The sequence below is a fragment of the Triticum aestivum genome, chromosome 7B (assembly GCF_018294505.1).
Source record: "Triticum aestivum cultivar Chinese Spring chromosome 7B, IWGSC CS RefSeq v2.1, whole genome shotgun sequence".
In the NCBI taxonomy this organism is placed as follows: Eukaryota; Viridiplantae; Streptophyta; class Magnoliopsida; order Poales; family Poaceae; genus Triticum; species Triticum aestivum.
Window position 1 is genome coordinate 245,711,146 of NC_057813.1, and position 19,751 is coordinate 245,730,896.

General features: G+C 43.9%; 1 protein-coding gene and 1 long non-coding RNA gene across 6 annotated transcripts; one reads left to right on the plus strand and one right to left on the minus strand.

The window, feature by feature from the left end:
• Window positions 1-7,199: 7,199 nt before the first annotated feature.
• On the plus strand, window positions 7,200-18,510 carry LOC123162874 (ABC transporter G family member 45). Its single transcript, XM_044580626.1, has 22 exons — window positions 7,200-7,542; window positions 8,044-8,164; window positions 11,268-11,356; window positions 11,521-11,605; window positions 11,705-11,864; window positions 12,041-12,117; window positions 12,195-12,245; window positions 12,315-12,405; window positions 13,334-13,635; window positions 13,848-14,443; window positions 14,530-14,690; window positions 14,765-14,868; window positions 14,960-15,119; window positions 15,206-15,369; window positions 15,462-15,794; window positions 15,886-16,176; window positions 16,463-16,546; window positions 16,617-16,750; window positions 16,853-17,080; window positions 17,172-17,343; window positions 17,447-17,701; window positions 17,940-18,510. The coding sequence occupies exons 1-22, from the start codon at window positions 7,418-7,420 to the stop codon at window positions 18,207-18,209; spliced, it is 4,053 nt and encodes a 1,350-aa protein (XP_044436561.1). The 5' UTR covers window positions 7,200-7,417; the 3' UTR covers window positions 18,210-18,510.
• LOC123162875 (uncharacterized) lies at window positions 9,851-19,206 on the minus strand. 5 transcript variants are annotated; one of them, XR_006481529.1, is made up of 10 exons: window positions 19,080-19,206; window positions 18,718-19,010; window positions 17,904-18,231; window positions 16,840-16,960; window positions 16,624-16,742; window positions 14,744-16,069; window positions 14,516-14,673; window positions 13,908-13,975; window positions 10,737-10,882; window positions 9,851-10,280 (listed from the first exon to the last, which is right to left on the minus strand). It is a non-coding gene; the product is annotated as an uncharacterized lncRNA (long non-coding RNA). The 5 variants fall into 5 exon arrangements; XR_006481528.1 differs by having other exon boundaries at window positions 16,840-16,907; window positions 17,904-18,242; XR_006481525.1 differs by having other exon boundaries at window positions 17,904-18,242.
• Window positions 19,207-19,751: the final 545 nt, after the last annotated feature.

Here is a 19,751-nt window from a genome sequence, read left to right on the forward strand (position 1 = left end):
CGGTGAACTCCACCAAGGGGTCTGGGATGCCCAGACTTTCGCGTTCCGCGTCCTCTTTGGCACATATGGACCTCTTCCCCGCGTAACCACGGCTTTCGAGGTGGTGGCACCCCATGTTCCTCTCTGGAAGCCCCTTCATGTACTCCGACTTTTTTTGGCAGCTTCCAAAACGGAAACGCAAGCCGCCTTGAATATTTCAAACTACTCTTCCTTAATTGTCGGATTATCCTTTGCAATGTAGGAGTAGGGTTCCTTTTGTCGATGATCCTTGCTTTCACCCTTACTTTCCTCACGGACAACGTGCCGCTAAACTTGCCCATGGCGCGTCTGTTTATCTTCTTCATTGCCGGGTCTTTATCTGGATTTTTATATTTGATTTCATCCCGGACCGGGAACAAGAACACCTGGTGCAGCTTCGTTAGGAGGGACTACTTCATATCTGGTATCTTCCTTAGTTTCACATCGTTGATGGTGGTGGTTGTCCGTAGGATGCAGCTTATTTGATTGCCGTAGCACGCGTGCACTTCCGCAGGCTCTTTTGGCTCAAAATTGCAGTCGTCCACCTCCGTGACCACCAGTCTAGTAGTGATGAGCTGGTTTGGGCATCGTTGCCTCTTTGGTTTCGGTTCTATACCGGCTTTGCCGGTCTCGGTGCCGGTCTCGGCGCTGGTGTCAGTCTCAGCGCCGGTCTCGGCACCAGTCTCGATGTCGGTCTCAGTCTCAGATGTGACAGGTGGGCCCTACAACAACCGTTGCTCATCAAAAAGGTTCAAATAGGCACCTGCCGCCACGTAGACATTGGAATCACCAGAACCCTGTCCTTCATCGTTGCTAGCCATGTTTCCTATGACTAAATCTAGTCAATTAATTCTAGACCTAATAAAATGAATAATGACATAAAAAGGCCAATGTTTTGCAGGAATGTTGATTCATTCCCGTTGCAGCAAATCCCAGGCACTCGATATGTCCTAGTTTGTAGCACAAGTCCTGACGAAATTCACGGAAAATTTCAGCATCACCTTTGCTACAAACTGGACAAATAGAGTGCCTGAAATTTGCCAGAACGGAAATGAATCAACATTCCAGCAAAACATAGGCCACTCAGAATCATTCCTTGCAAACAACAAAAGGCCACTTGGGCACAGTCGAACCACGTTAATGCTGCATATAACAGGACCACTTAAGAACATGTACATGAGCAACTACAACAGTAGATAAACATAAGCAAACACTATTGAGGAATTTGCATATAACATGACCACTTCAAATTTGCATCTCCTAGTGTTTGACACTTCAAGAAAATCTACACAAATCTCATGCTCTCTCAAACTCAATTCAAAAACCAAATATAGATGGATGAACCCTAAAAACCTAGAACCTTTACATATTCTGGTCCTAATAAAAATTATGAACCATAGAACTCAATTTCTGTCCTAATAAAAATTATGAACCCTAGAACTCAGATTTTATGTCCTAATAAAAATTCACTAAAAATTAAGAACCTACTGGACTTCCAGCACTAATAGAAATTTATAGTTTTATATTGTTTTTTCTCTAAACTAAATCCTACTACCCTAGTTAACATCTAGTTAAACCTGACTCTCCTAACATTTGTAATTAAACCCTACAGCCCTAACCCTACTACCCTAGTTAAGCATATACAATTTTTTCCTAAAAATTATATTTTTTTAACTACTGAACTAAATTTTACTCTAAACTAAACCCTACTGCCCTAACTAACATCTAGTTAAACAAACTCAATTCAAAAGCTAAACCTTACTGAACTAATTAACATCTAAATTATCTACTACTTAACATCTATTATTACTCTAACTAAAAATCTTTCTACTATTAACCCTACTGCCCTAGTTAACTAGTACCACCACTACTACTGATTAACATCTACTACTACTACTACTACTAAAAAACATTATCTATGAACCCTACTACTATTTAACATCTACTACTACTAAAAAACATGGCAGGAAGAACAGGCAGAGAGAGAGGAGGGTTGGGGGCTTACAGAGAGGGGAGAGACGGTGGCAGGGAGGTGCTAGGCGACGGAGGCAGAGCAGCGAGGGCGCGCGGTTCCGTCGGCAGCGATGGAGGCAGTGGCGACGATGGAGGCAGGGACGGCAAGGAGCGGACGAGGGAAGCAGTGGCGGCGAGGGAGGCAGGGGTAGCGAGGGCGCACGACTCCGGTGGCAGTGATGGTGCGTGGCTCCGGTGGGGCAGGGCCGGCGAGAGAACGACGGCGGCAAGGGAGCAGGGTGGCGAGGTAGAGGCGCCGGCGGAGGAGATCAATGGGGAATTGGGGGAAAGGACTTAGCAAAATTTTGAGCCCGCGCGGGGTTAAGTCAAAATAGCAGTAGTGCTGGTAAGCAAAAAGCATTATAGCTAAGTTAGCTATAGTGCTTTCTATGAAAACGCGCTACTACTATAGGAAGTAGTTATTTATTTTCCTTTTTCTTTTCTTTTTATCTAAGGAATGTAGCTATAGCGCGAGCTTATAAAACGCGCTACTGCTACAGTAACTACAATGTTTTGTGGCAACAAGCGCTACTGCTATGCTTTTCTCCTTTATTTTTCTTTTTCTTTTGTTTACCTTTATATTTTCCTTTTCATTTCTTCTTTTTCTACTTCTTTCATTTTCATTTACTTTTCTACTTCTTTTCCATTTTATTGTATTTTTTTAGCAGTAGCTCTATACAGGAAACGCACTACTACAAGGCACTTAGCGATAGCGTGCTTTTTGCAGCCTCGCTACAACTATTCCTAGCCTACTGGCAACAGTGTGGGAATTATAGTAGTAGTGCTTTTACATGCAGACGCGCTACTGCTACAACCATAGCTGTAGCGCACTTTATTGACACGAGCTACTACTAAGTAGCTGTAGCGCTCTGTTCTAACCAGCGCTACTGCTATACCTCTGTGTATAAGGTTTTCCCTAGTAGTGGACGAACCATCAGGCGGGCCAGTTCGATGACCACAATGTCGTCGCCATTTCCATCGTGGACCTCACGTCCACTAGTGACGGATAGGTGGCAGACTTCGAGGATGAGTAGGGCACAGGTGGCAGCAGGGCATTGTGTCCCATGTGGGTCGGTCCGTCTCTCATGTTCTACTCTTTCTCGCCGGAGATCGCACCTTCAATTCACGTGTCTTACCGCCTCCGTTCATGGAGATGGCAGATGGAGGACGTTGTCGCCGATGCGGAATAGAAAGGAAGTGGACGCCAGCCAGCCGCCGTCGTAGGATGGGTTTAGGGTAGGGTTTCTTTTTTTGTTCTAAATGTTCGAAATGTAATGAAAATCCGGTGTGTTCGCATGAATCTCATTAGGTTTATACGAAAATCCGCTGTGTTTGCACGAATTCCATCTGGTTTGTTAAAAAAAGTGTTTGAAATGTATGTGGGCAGCGTGCATTGGATAGTTGTCTCCTGCATCCGTGTCCGCAGACTAGTACCCCCTGTCCGCGGATGGATGCGGGGGGAAATTTGCGGGTCGCCGTTGGAGATGCCCTAACATAGCTAATAACATGCATGTCACATAAGCAAAAAAAGGTGGTGTGGCAAGTAATTCAGGAGGAGAGAGACAAATAGAGTAACATAATATATTACCATCACATAGCGCTTCCCATTGCAAAATGACTATACAAAGTAATAAGTGAAGGTCTTTGTATTATCACACCTATGACACTACTACCTCCATCCCAGTTTATTGGTCCCTTTGTAATTTGTGTCAAATTTTGACCAAATATTTAACTAACAAAATATCAATGCATGTCCACAAAAATTATATCGTTGGATTCGTATTTGAACATAGTTTTCAATTATACAATTTTTATGACATGCATGAACATTTTGTTAGTTAAAAATATGGTCAAAATTTGGCACAAAATACAATGGGGAAATAAACCAGGACGAAGGTAGTATACTCCCTTAGTCTGGGTGCATTAGGCATCTTAGAAGGTGCACCGTAACCTAGGTCTGAAGAGATTGGGCTAGTAAAAGAATTGAATCGCGGATGAAGCCAATCACATCAATTTTTTTTCTCAACTAAAAACGTGCTATTAATTAGAAGACCTCTTCAAATCCAAATAGCGTGCCACAAAAATTGCATGCATTGGTCCTCCAATTAATAGTTGAAGTCTAATTAATATGCATGCAACTAGTACTGTTTAGTGCCTTAGCGTTTTGGAATTATTTGATTTTTGTTAGATGCCTAATGCATCAAGACGGAGGGAGTACTCTAATTTAAATAGACTAGTAACATCTTTTTTTGAGAATCACCGAGGGAGGAGTCCCTCCACCTGAATATATTACTCAAAGTGGTCGTTATGCCAGGAGAGTGGTCCAGTTTATAAAGGAAACCAGATCGAAAACCTGAACAAATTGACCCGTTTATAGGAAAACCAGGCCGAAAACCATACAAGTAACATGGTTACAAGAAAGGAGAAGAACAAGACACTCAACATAAGGCGGGACATACCTAGCAGACTAAGAGGACCATCACCACGAAAGACACAAGTAGTTGTGGGGTATCATCGAGGGATCACAATACCAAGACTTGCGAGCAACTTAACGCACTGCATCGGCATGCATACCAAACCCACAGCGCAACACAGAAGCACCACAATTAATGAGTGCCAAACACGAACCTTGACTGGAGCTCCGCTAGTGAATTTGGGACGATTAGCGGGATGGGGAGGCTTCTTGCGCATCATTGAGCAAAGAAGAACCGAGACAACACCAAGAGCACAAAGCTCACCGCAACAAAACAGCAGCCATGGGAGGATCTTGATCTTTCATAGCAACAGGGATGACACAAAGGCACCGCCGCCGAACCCCTACAGAACACCACCATCAATCACACACTAGTCACTCCTGCTGATCCCTGCTCCAAAATGATGCCCCCAAGAGGGACACGACGCAAGCTGTCGCCATCATCCGATCCGCCAGAGCATGGATCTAAGGTTTCCATGGAGCTAGGGACGGTAAGGGAGAGGAGCGCATCACCACAACAGCACCTTCAAGAAGGCAGCGACGCCCACAGACGCCGTCGCTGCTGGCTCCGACCATAGCCAGAGACAGACTTTCGCCGGCATCGTCTCCCACACCACTGACCAAACCAGCCAGTCCACCACATCCACCATCCGCCAACCTCCACCCTCCTGCCATGCGTCGTACTCCCGACAGTGAGCCGCCACCACGCCGCCGGGCAGCAACCACCACATCGCCTCATGCTCGCCATGGCCGACCCGAGCCAGCATGGACGCAAGATCTAGGCGGTCCTGGGCCAGGTGCCTCGACACAACTAGAAGAGACCGCTAGAGCCAATAGCAGTCGAGCGGCAATCCTCACCACCGCCCACCGCCAGTACATCTCCACCACCACCACTCACCGCAACCCACCTCGGCCAAGCACTCAGGAGAGAACCGCCACCCCGTTCCTAAACAGCCACCACCACCTCGTCTTGACATTCACAGACAAGCAGAGCCGCCAGAGACAGCAAGATCTGGGTGGAACTAGGCCTGTAGCCCCGAGACCATCGGGCAGCAGAACCTTCATCGGCTGACACCCCATGCCGCACGAGAAACTGAAGGAGCCGTGACCAGCCCACCGCGCACCTTGGGCCAGGCCCCCATCCAGATCCGATGCAGAGGAGAGCATGCAGTCGTCGTGACCGACCCGAGCCGCCCCGCACTCCGTGCACGCACTGCACCTCCAGGCCGCCCACCTCCGCAGCCAACACCCTCGCCAAGCCGCCGCCGAGCACCCACAGCATGCGCGGAGAAGCGCCGTGGCGGCCGCCAGAACATGCAGCCCGGGTCGCCAGATCCCCGCCGCCGCTGGATCCGTAGGGGCTTTGCCCGGAGGAGTCCGTCTGCCGGTGGCAAGGGGAGGGGAAGCTGGAAAGAGGGGGCCTGCTGTGGCGGGAGGAGCGGCGCCGCCCGAGTCGCCCTGGGGGAGGACGACGCAGGGGCCAGAGGGGGCAATAGACTAATAACATATGCATGAATTGGGCAAGGGGAGGGGGCGCCCCCCCCCCCCCCTCTTTCCTTCTCCCTCTCCCTCCTTTCCCCTTTCCCCCTCTCCGTTGGAAGGAAAGGGGTGCCGAATCCTACTAGGAACGGAGCCCTAGTAGGACTCCCCCCTCTTTTCGCGCTCCCCTTGGGCCGGCCTCCTCCTCCCCCCTCCTTTATATACGTAGGCAGGGGGCACCCCAAAGGCACAACAGTTGTTTCTTAGCCGTGTGCGGTGCCCCCCTCCACAGTTTACTCCTCCGGTCATAATGTCGTAGTGCTTAGGCGAAGCCCTGCGCGGATCACATCACCAACACCGTCGCTACACCGTCGTGCTGACGGAACTCTCCCTCGACCCTCTACTGGATCAAAAGTTCGATGAACGTCATCGAGCTGAACGTGTGCTGAATACGGAGGTGCCGTATGTTCGGTACTTGGATATTCCCTCGATTTCTAAATATAAGTTTTTTTAGTGATTTTAATACAGACTACATACACATGTATATAGACATATTTTAGAGTGTAGATTCACGCATTTTGCTTCGGATGTAGTCTATATTGAAATCTGTAAAAAGACTGAACGGAGTGAGTACTACTGTAATTTACTCCTCACTATGTGTAGACTTAACACAGTGGTGCGAGGAGGAGCTTGTCCTTGGGGACTACGTACACTGCTGAAAGAAGTGGTGATGCATTGAAGATTTTAGATTCAGACCAGACACCAGTGACATGCATGCTACTGTACAGCACAACCTTAGCTAGGAATAGCATTCATGCACCGGCGCCGGCATGGCCGTGATCACCAATATCATTGCCACATGCGCGCAGTTATCGCTTAACCGTCCAAAGATAAGGTTAAAAGATCTGTATTTTTTGGCATACTTAATCTGTAATTACCATTTGAATATGCATGGCAGTATAGTAGTAACAGACTGTTAAGTACGTATGTTTATCTCTCGCACCATATACTATTATTTGAAATGACTTGCTGTCCAATACTAACATCGCCATACGTGTACAATTAAGGATATAACCGAATCGACCAGAGCGTGTCCAAGAAAGGAAAAAAAAGGGAAGAAGGTGTCCTTGAAATTAAATGGGATGTGCATGTAGTAATGGCTGGAGTGGCGTTGGGCCGTAGAACTCCGCTATATATACGACTGCGAGATTGGGTAGCACCAACACCTTTAAACGCAACGCCAAATATATCTTCCCTTGCTTCTTGTACTTGTACTACTACTATCTTCTAGCATCTCGTTTCGTTCTGGTAGAGCCAAGCTACATGTCCATGTATGCCCATTCACCCGCCGTCTAGGACAAGCTAGCTAGCAGGCACCGCCGGCGTTGCTCGCGAAGCCAGCCGAGGTAGAACGAGGGGAGGAGGAGGAGGAGGATGGAGCACAGCTGGGAAGCCAAGCAGGCGCCGCCGGCGTCGGAGGTGAGTGCCAGGCCGCCGCCGCCGCTCACCCATGAGGACAACCGCGGCTTCCTCCAGATGCTCCGCGAGAAGAAGGAAAGGTGCGTATGGATGATGGGGTAGCGATCTGTACGTGCGTGTGTGCCTGGCTTCTCGATCATGCGGGTCGCATGCAGGATCGGCCGGTTTTGTCGGGCGATCAGTTCGGGCTGGGAGTTTCCCAGACGAAACCACAAATAAATGCAAGAGGAGATGCGCAATACTCGCTCCGTCCACGAATATGTGCACTTTTAGTTTTTATCCTAAGTCAAAGTTTTAAAACTTTGACCAACTATGTACAAATAAGTAGTAACATATATAATATCAAATTGATATATTATGAAAATACATTTCAAAAGAATCTAGTGATACTAATTTAGTGTCATAAATACTGCTACTTTTCTTTATAAAGTTGGTCAAAATTTTAAAACTTTGATTTAAGACAAAAGCTAGAAGTACACGTATTCGCGGACGGAGGGAGTACGTACTACTAGGAGATTCTTCCGGGCGGCAGCATAATAAACTGATTAATTAATGAGTGTAAGCTGCATGCTGCCCCGCAGGCTGGGGGTCGACGCCGCCAAGGTGGAGGTGCGGTTCGAGGAGCTCACCGTGGAGGCCGACGTGCGCGTGGGCCGCCGCGCGCTGCCCACGCTGCTCAACTGCGCCGTCAACGCCGCCCAGGTATGTACGTTGCATATAAATATCCTCATCCTCGTGCTGTTATTATTTGCAAAAGAAAAAAAAGCGCTTGGATACACGTATGGTGGATGCATGCATGGGATATGCATTGCAGCCAAGGGAGATCTGGTGAGACACGTACATGGGGTTGTGAGATCAAGCAGTGCCTGGATCAGCTAGTGGCAGCTGTTTGTTTGTTCGCTGAGAAAAAAAACACCTGGTTTTTTCTTTTGGGAAAAATAAATAGCCATTTGTTAGTTAAGAAAATAGATAAGTTTCTATGTGGAAACCCTCCATCCAGATCCAGCATCTGCATCTGGCAGTGAAGAAAAACGGCAGAAATGGAATGGAAATCATCCGGTGCTATGGAAACCATCTAGTAGTACCGAACGTTCATCCAGTGTTCACTACTCCAGTAAGTAGTCAGTAACGTCTTACTAATGAACACTTGCAGGCTTGCAGCCGCAGTACCATGGTGGATAGCATTGGCAGCCGCAGTACCTTAGATTTTTTTTCCATAGCCATTGGTAGCCGCAGCAGGTCTAGCTAGTACACAGGTCTCGTACGATCAATGGTAGCACGTCGCCGGCCAAGCCTCTTAATATGCAGGTACTTGACCAACGCGCACAAGCCAACTGGCGGTACTTAGATCTTCAAAAAGCACATTTTGTGGAAGAAAAGGATGATGAAAAGAAAAAGAATTTTGCGGCAAATTTCTCAGATTTCTAATATTACTGTAAACTGCAAATTTGCTAGTTCTGCACCAAAAACCGAAGGAATTTGCATGTTAGAATTTTTCAGCTTTTCAGCCAAATTTTGAAAATTTGCAAAAATGACTAGCAAATATTTTCACAGTGCGCACCCACATGCCAATGTTTCATGCGTCCCAACTACCAACACCCATCTGTTTGGGCCCCACGTCTGGATGAAGTCATGAAAGTACTCTCTCCGTTTTTATTTAGTCCGCGTATTAGCTTTGGTCAAAGTCAAGTTTTATAAACTTTGACAAAGTTTATAAACAAAAACATGAGCATATACAATAACAAATCAATAACATTAGATTTATTAATGAATGTATTTTTCACATCATATAGAGTTATTATGGTAAATGTTTATATTGTTTTTTATATACTTGGTTAAACTTTACGAAGTTTGACTTCAATCAACTCTAATATGCAGAGTAAATAAAAACAGAGGGAGTACATCAAATGATGTTTAGCCTAGCCCTCTTTATTTCCCTGGGAAAGAACCATACCACCTTATCATAAGAAAAAACTACCAGCTAGGATCGAAATCTAACGGTGAGAGACAAGGGACACCAAATCCTCGCTCAAAATGGAATTCATGGCTTGAGTATTTTAGCTGGCCCATCCCGCTATCCCGTTGACATAATGAGACATACTCCTGTTTCTTTCGTCGACCCGCGGCTGAATTGATGGAGAGCGTTGCTACATAGACGACAACCCTGGACGATTTTCAGACGATTCAGCAGATCAAGCCATTGATGCGTGGAGCAAAACTGACCAACACCGTTCAATCAAATATCGTCCAGCGTTCGTCTAGGCTACTATCGTCCGCGTAGTAGTTTCGATTGATGGATAGGTAAGCCCGCCTACCAAAGAAAGAAACAGCATCCAAGTATCTCTCTCTCCAATAAGGCCATCATTTTTTTAAGGAATCCGTTGTTTATACTAGGATAGACCAAATTGGAGAGTACTGCTCCAAGTCTCTTTTTTATTTTTGACTGAAATTGGTTTAGCCAAGCCTTACTTAATCACAAGACAGAGTAATGGTTCAGTTTGTTGTAATACACTGATATATACACTAAACATGGCGTTATGTCCATCAAGAAAAAAAAAACATGGTCATATGTTTACACAAATACTATAGTTGCTAAAAGAAATGTTGGTACAAATAGGTTGGCCCCAACTAAGCCTACCTTAAACAGAGTCTTCTGGACAGCACAACCATCACAGCACATGTCTAGCTTGGGGAATTTTCCATTTTGGTACCGGGTCTTTACAATTTTCATGAACGTAGCGTGGCCATTCCTGAGGTAGCATTCGGTGTAGAAGACGACAGCAGCTACGAGGATGACGGCAACGGCTTTAATACAGTCCTGTTCCTTTGCCATGACGAGGAAAGAAAAAAGGAAGAAGCAGATCAAACGCTGGTCCCATACGTCTCTCTGATCACATCACATCACTCAAAGAAAGAAAAGAAAAAAGACACTAACTCCTTAAGTGAGGCCAAAAACATCAAAATTAATTGCCGTGTTGCTACAGCAGTACAGCTAAATATAAAAAAGACTACTCCTAAGTGAGGCAGTTGACTGAAGAGTTAACGCTACTGCCTTCTCTAGTTAACCAAACTTTCTTAAGACAACAAATACAAAAATAGAACAGCATTGATCAACTAAGCACAATTAGAATTGCGGTTATTTTTAGTGGTTGGCGAATTCAAATAATAAATAAATAAATAAATATGGATTGTATCCCTTGGGGGCATGGATGTTGATCATGCACTGGGAGTAATCTACACAGTTTTGTGGAAACTCTGAATGTTCCGTCACTACCTCGAGCAGGTTAGCCAAGGTTCGTTTTGACAGCATCTGATAACCTTGCTAGTTGATTTCTCATGAGATGGACAGCACGCGCCAGCATCTCCTACACAGTAGAGCCTGAGAACGCCCCTAACACAGCCAAAGTAATCCACGATTACCTGCACAGAAGGTTGGAAAGTGTAACGCCAAACGACAAGCAGATAGATTACTTTGCAAGTCATAACACCCATAGAAAGGAAAACGACCAGGTATGCCTGACAATAGACGAGAGAAAGTAAAGAGAGTGCAGCAATAGTTCTGGGGCTAGCAAGTTGAGATTGTGTACATCAACCTAGTATAAATTGACCAAAACAATCTAACAATAAATGGACATCAAAGCACATCTCCAGCCCCTGCATTCAAAACGACAGTGCATGTTTTCATGCAGTTTAACATCTCTATAGTATCACATATGTATGTTTAAATCCAGAAGTTTCATTTAATATGGATACTGGTGGGCAAGTCACATTCGAAATCATAGTTCTAAAATTGTTTGTTGTGCAGGAATTGGCAACATCTTCACACATGTGTACCACAAGGAAAAAACCTATCAAAATTATAAATGGAGCAAGCGGGACAATTCGTCCATCACGGTAAGCAGCTCTACTTTTTACTAAATCGATAATGGTTGATACTGTTTATCTCAGAATAAGTGTTCCACTGAAAAACATGTAACACTCCATATCAGCAGTTCATCGTTCATTAATTTATTACTCACCTACCATGCTGAATTTTTGCGATCCCGTTACATAATCAGGATGACACTTCTTCTAGGAGCACCTGGTTCTGGGAAAACTACTTTTTTAAAAGCATTGGCAGGAAAGTTGGATTCTTCTTTGAAGGTAGACTGAGTTATCTACTTGCCACCGAAACCACTTACTAACAAGATAATCATTGATTAACCAGCATTGTTTTTTTCTTGATATCACATCTCTTAATAGCTCAAAGGAAAGGTCATGTACAATGGAGAAGAAGTGAATTCCTCAACACCTCAATACCTGCATGCCTACATTAGCCAGTATGATCTTCATCATGCTGAGATGACCGTCAGAGAGACGATTGATTTCTCTTCCAAGATGTTGGGAACCAATAATGAATTTGGTGAGACACCCTCTTGGGTATGGGGATATAGCTTTAGTTCCCGTGTATATGAATGAGCTAATTTATAACCAAACCCAGACACTGAAAATTAAGAAGCACTCCTTTCAAGGGTTTTTTTTTAACTTTGCATGACATAAATACTAATGCAAAATTCCTGTTTGAAATGGTCGCCTTAGAGATGCTGGGAGAAGCAATAAGAAGGAAAAAGGGTGTCATCAACAAAGTGGACCAAGATCTTGACTCTTTTATTAAGGTTACTAATTTTATTTTCCGCCAATTTTGGTAAAACTGGAATCCAGTTCCCCAATTGCTTAAATCTGTTTTCTGCAGGCTACCACCTTCGGAGAAGGAAGCAACCTTACAACAAACTATATTATCAAGGTAAATTCGTAACTTTTCAATTTATACATTTGTCTTCATAACATAATCACAGACTTTGTGTAAATGCAGATACTTGGTTTGTCCGAGTGTGCAGATACCCTAGTGGGGGATGAGATGAGAAGAGGCATATCAGGAGGACAAAAAAAGAGAGCCACGATTGGTAAGGATTCTATAGTGTTTACTATGTATCTTGTTCCTCTTATCACCCTCTGTTCCCACTTTATAGAGTGCATTTTTCTAATGCGACATTATTTCATAATAAAAATATGGGTTTATGTTATAGTCCTTGGCACAATAAAAAAAATTATCACCTCAACAACTTATATTTTGTACAGTATTGCTTGATGAAACAAAGATCCTAGTTAAACCCACAATGAAAAGATTGTAAAGTAACAAAATGTCAAAATGACACCATAATTTCTTGACATGTTCGATTAAATGGACTATGAAAACAGTATACGTGTACTTTTGTAGTGAGTCGGTCACGATATTATAGAATGCTCTCTTCCTGCAGAACTCTGTATTGTTCTCAAGAAAAAATAATTTGAGGATGATATTTATTCTACTGAATAAGGGCAACTCTGAATATGTCAGATGCTCTGTTTTTAAGGCGTCCCGCCTTGGACGCTTAGGCGATAAGGCGCCCCGCCAGCGCCTTACAAATATGCCCGCCTTAGGCGCTTAGGCGTTGCCTAGGCGATAAGGCGCCCCCCCAGCGCCTTAGATCGCCTTACCGCCTTAAAAACATAGGTCAGATGTAACTAGAAATTACGTAGATTGCTGGAAGGTACCCACACTGCAATGTGCTGCATTTATAATATATATTTTCCATAGCCTATTCTGCTTACGAATATGTCAGATGTAACTAGAAATTAAGTAGATTGCTGGAAGGTACCCACACTGCCATGTGCTGCATTTATAATATATATTTTCCATAGCCTATTCTGCTTACAAATATGCCAGTTATACAGAAGATGGTGCCAGTACCAAAGTTAACAACTATAAATATTGACGATGTAATCAACATTGGTTTTCTTTTATCAATGTGTCATTGTTGCTATATTTTTAAGATGAATTCACTAATGCAGGAGAGATGCTAGTTGGTCTAGCAAGATGCTTCTTTATGGATGACATATCAACAGGTCTAGATAGCTCCACCACATACGAGATTGTAAAGTTTCTCCAACAAATGGCTCATCTGATGGATCTCACTGTGGTTATTTCCTTGCTTCAACCACCTCCTGAGACGTTGGAGTTATTTGACGACATAATCCTTTTATGCGAGGGGCAAATTGTATATCATGGTCCTCGAGAAAATGCTACTGGTTTCTTTGAAATTATGGGATTCAAATGCCCCAGCAGGAAGAATGTAGCTGATTTCCTTCAAGAGGTATTAGATTATAAACTCTAATAAGAGGGAACTACTGAATAAATCTATATTGCTAACTTGAGGGCAGCCAGTGCATAAATATCAGAAAGTAACAATATAGCATGCAGTACATGAGTTGCAATTCCATCCACAAAATTCACTATTATGTTATATGTACTTGTTCGTGCATAATAATGCAAGTAACTGACAGCAACTTTTCTTCATTTGACCAGGTGACCTCGAAGATGGATCAAAAGCAATACTGGATTGGTGATGAAAATAAGTATCAATACCGGTCAATCGAAAAATTTGCAGAATCTTTTCGTTCATCCTATCTCCCACGACCTGCGAAAGACGATCTCTGCAGGACAAACAATACAGGAAAGAGAAAGGAGATTATAACAAGTGCAACTCGCAGGATCTCTAGATGGAATATTTTCAAGGCATGCTTTTCAAGGGAAGTATTGCTTCTTAAAAGAAACTCCCCACTTCATATATTTAAGACTGTACAGATAACTGTTATGGCTTTGGTGATCTCAACGGTTTTCCTTCGAACAAATATGAACCATAAAACTGTACTCGATGCCAATAAGTACATGGGATCACTCTTTATGGCTGTTGTGATAGTAAACTTCAATGGCATGACTGAAATTGGAATGACAATAAAGCGACTCCCCACTTTCTACAAGCAAAGAGAGTTACTAGCATTGCCAGGATGGGCACTTCTTTCTTCGGTATTCCTTATCAGCCTCCCAATGTCACTTCTAGAGACAGGTCTGTGGACCAGCTTAACCTACTATGTGATTGGCTACGCACCTTCCTTTCTCAGGTACCCCTCCTAGTCAATTCAATATCTAATGAGCAAAATACTTGAATAAGCTGGAATAACAGAAAGAGTTACCTTGCTTCTTGCAGATTCATCCAGCAGTTTTTGGTACTTTTTGCCATGCATCAAATGTCAATGGGCCTCTATCGTTTCTTAGCGGCAATAGGAAGGACGCAAGTAATGGCCAACATGCTAGGCACCGCAGCTCTCATAGCAATCTACATATTTGGAGGCTTTGTCATATCAAAAGGTTAGATGTTTTAGCTCAGAATACCGTAAGATGTATGCAACGAAGATGCTTACCAGTTTTGTACATTGAAACAGATAACCTCCAACCATGGTTGCAGTGGGGATACTGGACATCCCCATTCACCTATGCACAGAATGCTGTTGCCCTAAATGAGTTCCTTGATGAAAGATGGGCTAGTGTAAGCAATTGTTTCAACTAACATTCTTGATCCAATGTACATAACCCGTGCAATTAGTTATGACCTGATGATGATTTTTTCATGCTGACAGGAATTTTACTATGCAAATGCTAAAACAGTTGGTGAAGCTATCCTCAAGATCAGGGGGTTGCTCACAGAGTGGCATTGGTACTGGATTTGTGTCGGCATTTTATTTGGATTCTCGCTGGTCCTCAACATCCTCACTATATTTGCACTAGAGTTCATGAACTGTATGTATACCAAAGCTATCAAAATCCTCATAAGTATTGAAACATAAATGCAAACAAAATCCATCACATTTGTTCATAATTTGTAGCTCCACACAAGCATCAAGTTAATATCGATTCCACGAAGACAAAAACGGAGTGCAAGAAACAGAAAGTTGGAACTCGCAATGCATCAACTGGTCAAGTTGCCCTCCCGTTTCAGCCTCTTTCCCTTGTATTTGATCATATCAACTATTTTGTTGACATGCCTAAGGTAACATCTTGAGCACATAGTGCCTTACTGAATACTTGCATCCATTTCATTTCCAGTCACGTTTGACCAAACGTATGCATATCTTCCACCAGGAAATGATGAAGTATGGAGTAACAGAGAAAAAGCTTCAACTGCTGCAAGATGTCAGTGGTGTTTTCAGGCCAGGGGTGTTAACAGCTCTGATGGGGATCACTGGTGCTGGAAAGACAACATTGCTCGACGTTTTGGCTGGAAGAAAAACTGGAGGATATATTGAAGGTACTATTAGGATAGCAGGATACCCAAAGAAGCAGGACACATTCTCAAGGATCTCGGGCTACTGTGAACAGAGTGACATTCACTCCCCTAACCTCACTGTGCATGAGTCACTACAGTTCTCGGCATGGCTTCGACTTCCTTCGAACGTTAACTCTCGCCAAAGAGATGTATAAGCATTGACCTTTTGCAATCTTTATCATCTTTGAAGCTAATATATAACAATAGATCTAACAAGATTTTCCTACAAGCACGTTTCAGATGTTTATAGATGAAGTAATGGACCTAGTTGAATTGACTGGACTGAAGAATGCCATGGTGGGAATAGCAGGAGCAACTGGCCTGTCAGCTGAGCAGCGAAAAAGGCTAACAATAGCAGTGGAGCTGGTAGCTAGTCCTTCCATTATATTCATGGACGAGCCAACCACTGGCTTGGATGCCCGTGCTGCAGCAATTGTGATGAGAACAGTAAGAAAGACAGTAGACACTGGACGAACTGTAGTCTGCACAATTCATCAACCAAGCATTGGGATATTTGAATCTTTTGATGAGGTATGATTAAATATAAATTTTAAATATATCAAAAGAAAAGCATGGTCATGTGGTGTCAAGACCAAGAGACCGAAAAGAGTATTGAACTACTCATTACACAAAAGCAAACCAGCATAATTTTTTCATAAATAAAGCATCAAATACAATTAGCCCTTACACCCTGGGTTCCCTTCTGTTAATAGCTCACAAATAATTACTAATGATAATCAATTAGCCTTTTATATGATTATGTATAAGTACTACAGAACTACCTTTCTAAACTTGAGTTCAATTTGACTAAATGCAGCTTTTGCTTATGAAAAGAGGTGGTCAGATCATATACAGTGGTTCATTAGGTCCGCTATCTAGCAACATGATCAAGTATTTCGAGGTAAGATTGTCTGATATTCAACATCTATACACAAGATGGAGACGAAAATACTAAAATTGCTTTGTCACAGGCTATACCTGGTGTTCCTAGAATAAAAGAGGGACAAAACCCAGCAGCATGGGTGTTGGATATAAGTTCACACATAACAGAATATGTGATTGGAGTGGACTATGCAGAAATTTACCGGAGCTCCTCCCTGTACAGGTAAGCCAGATAATCATAAAGCTACAGAAATTGTACTGTTAAACTGGTTTGAGCAATAGGGGAAAAGATAAAACAAAATGAATATGTACCTTGTTTCTGCAGGGAGAACATGCTTCTAATTGAAGAGCTGGGGCAACCAGCGCCAAACACCGTGGATCTACATTTTCCCCCAGGATATTGGCAGAACTTTAGGGCGCAGTGCATGGCTTGCTTGTGGAAACAAAGATGTGCATACTGGAAAAACTCAGAACACAATGTTGTTCGGTTCCTAAACACGTTTGCTGTATCAATTATGTTTGGAATTGTATTCTGGAAAATTGGCTCAACCATGTAAGCAGGATGACGACAAGCGAGATAATTTTCTTTCATGCAAGCTTATCATGCCTCAGTTAGCTCATAACTTTGTATTCCTATGCAACAGAAAACGGGAGCAAGATGTATTCAACATACTAGGGGTTGTATATGGATCAGCACTGTTTCTGGGCTTCATGAATTGCAGCATCTTACAGCCAGTTGTGGCAATGGAGAGAGTTGTTCTTTACCGAGAAAAGGCAGCAGGCATGTACTGTACCTTGGCCTACGCCATAGCTCAGGTAATACTACTTTATCATTCTCTTCAAAAGTAAAACAAATAATCTGGACCTAAAATGATTGGCATATGTTTTCTAAACTCCGATGCTGGATTTCTGTTTGCAGATGGCAATTGAATTGCCTTACATGCTTGTCCAAGTGCTCATCTTCGCATCAATCGTATACCCAATGATTGGGTTCGAGATGACAGCCGTCAAGTTCTTTTGGTTTGTTCTTTACATGGTGCTAAGCTTCATGTACTACACACTCTACGGGATGATGACAGTCGCACTAACACCTAACCTTGAGATAGCTGCCGGATTGTCCTTCCTTATCTTCATCTTTTGGAACGTCTTCTCCGGCTTCATCATTGGAAGAGAGGTACTAGTCTCACTCTGTCAATTAACCCCCTAACCTTTTCACTTTAATGAGAACGCTAACTAGAGAGAATATAGGCACATTGGGCATCATTTAATTCCTATATAAACCAACCATATGTTGCATATTTAATCCAGATTTGGACTTTTCCTGAAAGATAACAATCAATAATAATTTAAAAAGAGGATAGGTGTGCATGCCTAACCTAATGAACAACAACAATGTGGCAATGTGGATGCAGCTGATCCCGATATGGTGGAGGTGGGTGTACTGGGCTAACCCAGCGGCATGGACAGTGTACGGGCTCATGTTCTCACAGCTGGGCGACCGGACAGAGCTGATCCGTGTGCCGGGGCAACCGGACCAGACGGTGCGTGAGTTCCTCGAGGGCTACCTTGGCCTCGAGAACCGCTACTTCAACCTTGTCACATGCCTGCACCTGGCCATCATCGCCCTGTTCGCCTTCCTCTTCTTCATCTTCATCAAGCACCTCAAGTTCCAGCGGAGGTAGCATGGACAGACTGAACTACGAACTGCAAATACACTAATTGGTACATCACTTATAATTGTATAAAGGTAAGTGAAGAGAAACACCCAATCATAAATAAGCACAAGACCACAAGGACTTTGCTGCTGCAAGATGAAGTGTGTAAATAACCACATGATTTGTGTGAGAATTTGTATATGTACTACTAGTGCAGCCTTACAGGATTGTTGTTATAGCCATGTTGATGAACAGATCAAATTGCAAAATGTACATGTGAGTAGAATGTGTAAAAGCGTATCAAAAGGTTTATTCTGAGTGGCAGGCATATCATCTTGCAATGCAAATGGCAATGGTAATGCAGCATATCAAATGCTTAACGAATTGTGATATTTGGCTTCCACCATTGCCCAGTTTGGATGGAACTCAGCGATCTAATGACAGGATTGTTTTTAGGGAATTTGTGTATGTAACAAGAACAAGAACATTCAGCATACTTAAATCAGACAGTAAACTTGGGGCACACCAGACTCACCGACAACTCCATGTTTCACTCCCAGAGGCTCTAGAAGGATCAAACGCGTCGACAGTACACTTGATACTGCTACTGCTACTAGAGTGGTGGAAGGTCGATGATGTAGGCGAGCATGCCGCCATAGACGTTCAGCAGGAACTAAGACCACGACGAAGCCCCCGTTGTAAGCCAGCAACGGCATGCCCTCCGCTTCGTGTATGACCTAGCGCCGATGTCCTGGTTGCCGCCGCCGCGCGAACGCCACATGGCTACTGCTGCCGCGGCTGCTCGAACTCGGTGGAGAGGAGAGGAACCTGCGCTAAAGACGTGAGAAATTGAACCCTAATCTGAACAGAAATGCGAGATGCGTTGCACATTATTACCTGGAAGCTTGGTGGAAGAGGGGAAACTTTTCCGTGGGATTTTTTTTTAGGGTACTCCGTGGGATTTTCTTGGAAGAGGCGGGGACTGGGAGCGGCACCGCAAGGATGGGGAAGCTCGCAAGTGTAGGACTCTGTCGAGGTCCACGCTGGAGCCCACACACATATAAGTGCACCGGAAACAAAAAAAAAAACAGGGCTCCAGCAAACGCTATAAAATATAGTAGCGCGTACCAAAACTTTTTTTAATACTGTACAGCCGCAAGCGCTCATATACACATGCATACCCTCACTCTTATGAACGCATACACGCACAGCCTATCCCTATGAGCACCTTCGAAAGACTGAGTCGGCATATCATCTTGAAATTTATGAAGTCACCGTAGGCACCTCGTCATCGACGGGGACGTCTTCTCCCACTGAATGTGTATCGCCGGAAATTCTGAAATAAATCTAGGAATAAATGCGAGCACCAGGACTTGAACCCTGATGGGCTGGGGATACCACAGTCCCTCTAACCATCCAATCATAGGTTGGTTCGCCACGCAGCAAAACTTTAGCGCATGGGTGTGCGTGCGGGCTGCAAATTTTGGGTGTCGGATTTTGCGCAGGGGCTGTTGCGGATGGGGCCGCCGCATTGGGTGTCGTGTTTTTGTGCATCTTGAAAACCTCTTT

Coding starts and splice junctions, on each gene's coding strand:
- LOC123162874 (XM_044580626.1), top strand. CDS start 7,418: ATGGAGCACAGCTGGGAAGCCAAGCAGGCGCCGCCGGCGTCGGAGGTG. Junction 8,165..11,267: donor GCGCCGTCAACGCCGCCCAG/GTATGTACGTTG, acceptor TTTGTTGTGCAG/GAATTGGCAACATCTTCACA. Junction 14,869..14,959: donor TTGATGAAAGATGGGCTAGT/GTAAGCAATTGT, acceptor TCATGCTGACAG/GAATTTTACTATGCAAATGC.